Here is a 7,517-nt window from a genome sequence, read left to right as displayed (position 1 = left end):
TTAAAAGCCATTACAAATACATTTTCATGTAAGGGCTGACTGGCTGATAACTGGGTTCTCCTCACTCTAGTGCCTTCCCATTTCACTGCCACTTGAAAGGTACTCATCAGTGCTGCAATTAATGTTCTTCGCGCTGTGGATTATAAAGCAAAGCGTTTTCACTTCCCACACAGACACTTTGACAAAGACGTGAAATACTCCAAAAATTACAGAAAGACTCAATATTCCTTACTGTCGTCACATGAAATGAAGCACAGCAAAGCATTACAGTAAGTTGACATTGCACAGAGAAGAGGCATAATAAGTCTACTTGATGGTCGGTGGATTCGACAAAAAAACACATTCAAGGAGCAATGAAAGAAATGCTATCTGTTACAAAACAAGCACAACAGAGCAGTCTAAAGCTAACTAATCAATTCGAAAAACCTCAACCCTCCAATTAATCTCCAGGTGACAAAACACATGATAAATACCCTGGTCCAGCATTTCCAGGAAATGGGTGACTGGTGCTAACTACCTCCTCTGTGCCTTTCATTTCTGATTTGAGTCTGTTCCACAGTCGAAATCGAGTTTCATGAAAACAGTACAACACTTTTGAACTCTTTCAAACAACTCCTTCTCTCATTCGGTCACTGCCACCTCCTGAGGTATTTGTGTGTGAGATGTTGCAGTGTGCTGATGGGATCTCTTTAGTGCAGTCTTTGTTCTTTGCATCTCAGTGAGGGGTATGGCAGACCAGGGTGTTAGTGTGGGCCGACCATGCGCGAGGCGAGGAAGAGGAGGAGCGAGGAGAGCACCTCCAGGATGAAGGAGAGCCAGGCCATGCCCAGAGACCAGCCGAAGGACGTGTGCACCTGAGCCATCTGCTCGGCACCCATGCGCCGCTCTGTCTCCTGCCATGCCTGCTGGGAGTAGCTGATGTACAGGCACACGCCGGACAGTGTCAGCAGACCTACACACACGCACACACACGCACACACACAATATAAACAAAAACAGAGTACATCAAAAAGTGTGGCTATTCACATTATGGATATAGACTTCAAAGCTAAAGCTAACAGGAGCTTTTTGCCGCTTTCTTGCCACTGTGCTCTTATTATTTCAACAAGTCATTTGGCAAATATATTTTGTAAAGGAGGCCACTGAGAATATTCCATAATTTTCTGGTTGAGAGGATGCACACAGTGAACCAAAAACACATTAATAAAAAAATTATTTCCTTCAAGATACCCACAAAAAAAACATGCAACTAAGAATTTCTCCAAAACAGGAGACATTTATTAGATTTAGTGATTATGGGCCCCAGTAGATGATAAGCAGTATTGTCCCGTCAAGATATGAGGAGAGGGGGATTTTTTACAGCAGGTTAACAGAGTGAGAAACTTATTTTCATCCACAACAGCAGACCTTTTCTTTGACTGCACACCTTCTTTGGTGTAGATCAACTGACCTCTTTAGACTCATCCTGCCTACCATGCTACTGTATTTCAATCTGAAGCTTGGACCGAAGGCTATGACGGCGTGCTTCTATGGCACCCGTCCTGGTGCCATAAGTCTCTGTGGCATGCTTTCAGAGCCTCTCTCCACCGGCCTGATTGTTGTTCTAAACTCTCGCAGCCTTTCCTACGTCGTCAGCGTCCAGGCCGCTGTGTGACCGTATTTCTTCTTTAACAGCTGTATGGATTAAAGCATCAATCTCTGCCCGCTGTGCTCTAATCTGTCAGGTCTGACTCTCGTTAAAATTCCCCATTAAACACTTAACACAGGGAGTGCTTGGCACTGGCATTGGCAGGGGGGTAGAGGCAGAGACGGTGGGTGAAGGGTGGAGTCCCAATGAGTTGGACTAAGTCGGATCTCACAAGGCCAGGGTTGCGGAGAAAGATGGGGTGTCACTTCACATTTTGACCTCTGATTCCCTTGGCTTTCACTATGACTTAAGAGAGGTGTGTGTGTGTGTGAGTGAGTGAGTGAGTGAGTGAGTGAGTGAGTGAGTGAGTGAGTGTGTGTGTGTGTGTGTGTGTGTGTGTGCGCGTGCATGTGTTTGTGTGTGTGTTGGGGTCTGATTGGGGGTCTGCTCAAGCAAATACTTGACAAGGCACTGACATACCCCTCAGTCAGGGTCACACACTTGATTGTGTGTCAACTGCATTTTGTCACTGCTGATTAAATGGTGCTATTAGATGACAGCTATGGCTATTTCATCTAATGTCTTGAGTCTTGGTGAGGGTATTAAGGTATGGTTCGCTGTAAACACAACCTAGGGTCAATTTATTGATGATAATGAGTTCAAACTTTAGTTTGGAAGCAAAATTAGCCACAACATTTTATTATCCTTTCATCTCTGTTTTTGAGCTCTTCTGTTGCTTTGCCTGGTTCATATGAGCCAGACTTGATACAGCGGAGAAAATAAGTATTGAACGTCAACATTTTTTTCAGTAAGTATACTTCCAGAGAGGCTATTCGCATACATTTTTCTACAGACATTAGTATTAACTTAGGTAATCCACGCATACAATTTTCTACAGACATTAGTATTAATTTAGGTAATCCACACAAAAAATCCAAACATTAATGTCCCTAAGTAGAGTTATGAGTAAAAAAGTGGAATGGCACAGGGAAAAAGTATTGAACACACTATTAAAAAACAGTACACAAAGGCAAGGAATGGCAAGGAATGAGCTGGAATCTATACATAGTTAGAGAGTAATTATCCCTCCTATCTGTGCAAATTAATGTAAGCTGGGTTAGTACATATTGATGAGCTATAAAAAGGTTTTTCGTTACCAAGTTGTCACACAAGAAACATGTCATGATGGGTAAAAGCAAAGAGCTCTTCCAAGACCTTTGCAACATTATTGTTGCAAAACATATCAATGGAACTGGTTATAGATGCATTTCAAAACTTCGGAATAATCCAGTAAGCAGTATTGGAGCCCTTATCGGCAAGTGGAAGGAGCATCAGTGCATCATCAACCGGCCGTGCACAGGATCTCCTCACAAGATTTCTGACCAGGAAGTCAGAAGGATAGTCAGAAGTGTAGCCTAAGAGCCAAGGACCACTCCAGAAAGACTTGGAGGCAGCAGGTTCAATTGTTACAGAGAAAATCATAGGTAATGCACTCCACCGCCATGGCCTCTATGCACGCTCACCCCACATGACTCTATTACTGAAGAAAAACATGTCGAAGCTCATTGAAAGTTTGCTACACAACATTTGGACAAGCCTATGAAATACTAAGAGAATGTATTCTGGTCAGGTGAGAGCAAAATTTAACTCTTTGGATGTCATACTACACACCATATTTGGAGGAGAAATGGCACTGTGCATCACCCAAAAAATACCATACCAACAGTGAAGTTTGGAGGCGGAGGCATCACGGTGTGGGGCTGTTTTTCATCTCATGGTACTGGCAGACTTCATATAGTTGAAGAAATGATGAATGGAGCCATTTTTTCTGGGAGAATCTTGCCATCCACCAGAACAATGAGGATGAGACATGGCTAGACCTTCCAGCAGGACAATGATCCAAAGCATTCAGCAAAGGAAACTTTCAATATGTTTCAGAGAAAGGAAATTCAGGCCCTGACTTAAATCCAATTGAACAGTTTTGGAAGTTACCTAAAGATCAGGATTTACAAGAGGGACCCCTGGAATCTTCAATATTAAAAGACTATCTGTTTAAAAGAATGGGCCAAAATCACACCTGAATACTGCGACTGATTAGTTTCGTCATAGAGGAAATGCCTTGAAGCGCTCATTACAAATAAAGGGTTTTCCACAAACTATTTAAAAAATTTCAGTAGGCGTGTTCAATACTTTTTTCCTGTGGCATTCCACTTTTTTACTTATAACTCTACTTATGAACATTAATGTTTGGATTTTTTTATATGTGTGGATTACCTAAGTTAATAATGTCTGGTGAAAATTTCATGCAAATAGCCTCACTGGAAGAATACTTACTGAAAAAAATGTTGACGTGTTAAATATTTATTTTCCCCGCTGTATCTACCTTTTGGACCAATTGTGTGACTATGCACATTCTGTGAAAACATCAAACTAATGGAAATCAAACTGCAGGGTAGATGTTCAGGTGATTTTTTCAAATGTTGCTTGCCTGGCAACTTCTATCTGTCTAATGGTCATCACACTGATGCTTTTGTGACAGACAAGCGCAATCAATGTCTAAATCACCCAAGAGCCTCTCAACTCGTCTCCTGTCTTCGATCTGCTGGAAGTTAACTGGCATCTGAAATCCAGGGATCATACCTTTCGGGGAATCAGCTGTACAATTTATTGGGTTGTTTCTCAACCATCAAAGGTGTGGCCCTACAGGCACGGTGACAGCCGTGAAGGATAAGCCTCACGTAGACACCCCAAAGTGTTCCCCAACGCAACACAGCCATTGCACAGCTTGAGGCACATAAGATCGATCAAAGACAAAGACAAGAGAGGGGCAAAGAGGGGCTCTTCAGCCAGACAGATGAACAGAACCGAGGCGCCACAAGACAGAGCACAATCTAATGGGGCCCTCTGCATGCCAATATAATGACTACCGTGTTGATTATTGTTCCAAAACTCACAAGAGTATATGACTACTGAGGAATCCCTGGGTCAAATCAAAAAACAATTATGATTAGCGTATACAATCAAGAGTAATTTTTATCTTTATAACACACATGGGCACACTGGTACATCATAGACATATTAAATTCCAACCCTCATAACATCTGAAATTGGTATTCTGCCTGGAGGCCGACTAGTCATCAATAACTAGTGACTACTGATTTTAAATTCAGAGAAGGCTCCAAAAATGTTAGAAACACATTTACCCAATGCAGAACAAACAATCAACATCTGCTTCACCACCTCTCCAACTGTTCTGACGTTGACAAATAAAGGTCCTACAACTTGAATCTTCATGGACATACAATGGCCTCCCATGATTCTCTAAATGCTTATAGCCAAGTAACAGTAAGTGTCATTTAGTAGCTTCATACAAAGCGTTTTCTGCATTGATTTTACAGAATGCCCAGCTGTGTATACAAAACGAGTGCTCTGTGAAATGGAGGGCCTTGTAGATTTGTCTTGAGATTGCAGGGTTCTAAAGATGCATTGTGTCTGTAACAACACTAACCCTTAAAGGTGTAGGTTTTTGAACATTCTAAGTTCCGCAACAATTGAAGGTTCTAAAATTCTATGTTGAATTCAATGAACCCAGATATTCTTTAGAACGTTCATTTCTCAACATTCCCGTCACACCGGTGTGACGGTACTCCTTTAAGGGCTAATGAGCATCCTTTGGTAATAGCAGTTGCTACATACTAGCATGTTAGTGACCAAGACTACACACTCATACATGACTATATGTGGTATAGTCATGTATAAACAGGGATATTATGGTATGTATAGAGCAGAAGTGATACTGTAGTAATACTGAGCCTACGCAGCTGGGGAAGAAGGGGGAGGCCATAGGTTAATAGAGAGGGCAGCTGACAGTAGCTATGGATACGTATTTTTGGGCCATCGAAATTCCTCACTTGATCCTATTTCACACTTCCCACATGTTACTGATTAGCTTGGCGCTAAGTGCAGGGAGCACCATTAGTTCAGTCCACCATCAACACAGGGTAGGCTTTATGTGCATCACATGCCCTTGTGGCTGCTCTAAGGGACCTAATTAGCCCTGGGTTGTAGACTGTCTACGTGCTCAAGGCCACCAGATGCGCTTCGCAACATCAAAGCTGCGCATTCCCACTCCAGGAATATGACTGGCCTCCTTTTAAGACATTCTCAAATGCAATTAAAGACTGAGAGAAAGTGACAAGATGTATACTGTCCACGACCAATACAGCTGCAGATCTAATATGCATGGTAAAGGGAGTGAGAAGAAATAAGGTTGGATTAGCTTTCTTAACTCAAAACATGTTGGGTCTTGTAGGCCAGTGCTTTATTGCTAGAGAGATGAGCTAATATGTGAGAGGGGGAGATATGTAATATGATAAAGTAAACATATTCTGACTTGAATCTGACAGCCAACCCTTTCTCATATGGACACATCTGCAAGTAAAGGATGCTTGGCTAAAGGGGTTATTTGTGCATTCATCATTCACTTCTCTTTTTTATATTCCACCTTTTTCTCTTTGGCTTCCCTCTTCTCACTCACAGACCAACGGATGGCTGCAGTGGGTGAAATATAATAACACCTCTACTGCTGCCCACTTTTTAAGGAATCACTGGTTGGGGAGGCAATATTGTTATTCCCAGAGGCCTTTGCTCAGACTTGTGCACAAATCAGCAGCATGTTGTTGATTCTAAATCAACCTGACAAACATGAAAGAGAAGTAATGCTCAGCCATCATTACTCAGCGGAATGCCTGGGGTTGCAGGTGGCTGCAATCTCTTTACATTACGGCCAGAGAATGGCTTTTGCCTCACACTCTCCATCAGAGACACACATAGGCTTTCCACCTTTGCTAGGTTATGGTGTATGGGAAGCGAAAACTCGGTGGCTACGGTGGCAGGGATGGTGTAGAGGGGTCGTGTGTTGCAGCAAATGTACCATAATCTTTATTGAAACAAAATCATTAGAGCACAATTTATAATAATAACAATTCTTACAAGGCAATTGTAGCAAAGTCACCTCATCCCAATGCCTTTTCTAGGGTCCACCCAACTACTGTTACTGTGGATAAAAATGTGCTACATGGTGTCAGGGAGAGTGTGTGAATGCAGGACTTACTGCTGAGGAGTATGTACGATGCAGTGCCCAGGAGGAGAGAAGAGCTCTTGGCCAGTGAGCTGACCAGTCCACAGATCCCCCCAAACACCAGCATCACCAGACTCAGCGGCAGCAGCACCGCAATCACCGTGTGCAGGTCTGCAGGCAGGATGAGGAGGGTGGGGAGAGACACGCAAGGGTATGGTGTGAATGAGCAGAACCTATTTTCCCATGTTGTGCAAGCATCTACACAAGCTGCACTGATGACAAATCTATCAGTGTTATTGCTACATGAGTAGCATGTATTCTACTGTGTGAAAAAATAACACCAAAGTCGCATTTTTGATGCTTTGAGAGTGAAACACAAATCATGCTAAGATTCAACAAGGGATTGGGAATACTCACTGTACATGTGATTCTCTAAGTCCGTGTAGGATTCTGTATTTGCAGTGAATGAGTAGACATTGTCCCCTGCAGAGAAATCCACTTATCATTGAAGGGAAAACATTCTCAAAACATAACTTTGTTACAATAGGAATAGAACAAAATCATAAAGAAAATAGATATTCTCCATGTGTACTGTCTACCAGAATGCCTTTTCCATGTCACGCACAGGGCAGCCCAAGCAATGCAGTATATTAGAAGATGACTCACTGATATTTGATTACTTGTGACTTTGTATGTAGTCTGTGCAAAACCTTTCCAAAACACATTTTTTGTGACAGCATGCTGCTGAAAAAGCGTGGATGTCTCGCCATGGGAAATGCATCGCCCTGCGCCTGATGAGAGAGCGTCGCC

General features: G+C 42.5%; 1 protein-coding gene across 1 annotated transcript; it reads right to left on the bottom strand.

The window, feature by feature from the left end:
* On the bottom strand, positions 1-7,517 carry tmem235b (transmembrane protein 235b). Its single transcript, XM_076299027.1, has 4 exons — positions 7,374-7,517; positions 7,125-7,190; positions 6,741-6,878; positions 1-952 (listed from the first exon to the last, which is right to left on the bottom strand). Exons 2-4 carry the CDS (start codon positions 7,129-7,131, stop codon positions 744-746), a joined length of 354 nt encoding a protein of 117 aa, XP_076155142.1. The 5' UTR covers positions 7,132-7,190; positions 7,374-7,517; the 3' UTR covers positions 1-743.

The sequence above is a fragment of the Alosa pseudoharengus genome, unplaced genomic scaffold (assembly GCF_046254945.1).
Source record: "Alosa pseudoharengus isolate Yale_2024_CS ecotype anadromous, Long Island Sound unplaced genomic scaffold, YU_APseudo_1.1 YU_APseudo_1.1_scf_21, whole genome shotgun sequence".
Lineage (NCBI taxonomy): Eukaryota > Metazoa > Chordata > Actinopteri > Clupeiformes > Clupeidae > Alosa > Alosa pseudoharengus.
The sequence above is the reverse complement of the archived record's forward strand: the minus strand, read 5'-3'. Positions and strand labels throughout refer to the sequence as shown.

Excerpts from the sequence above, each read along its gene's own strand:
- tmem235b (XM_076299027.1), bottom strand. Across the intron at positions 953-6,740 it reads ATCGTACATACTCCTCAGCA|GTCTGCTGACACTGTCCGGC; the intron begins GTAAGTCCTGCA and ends GCGTGTGTGTAG.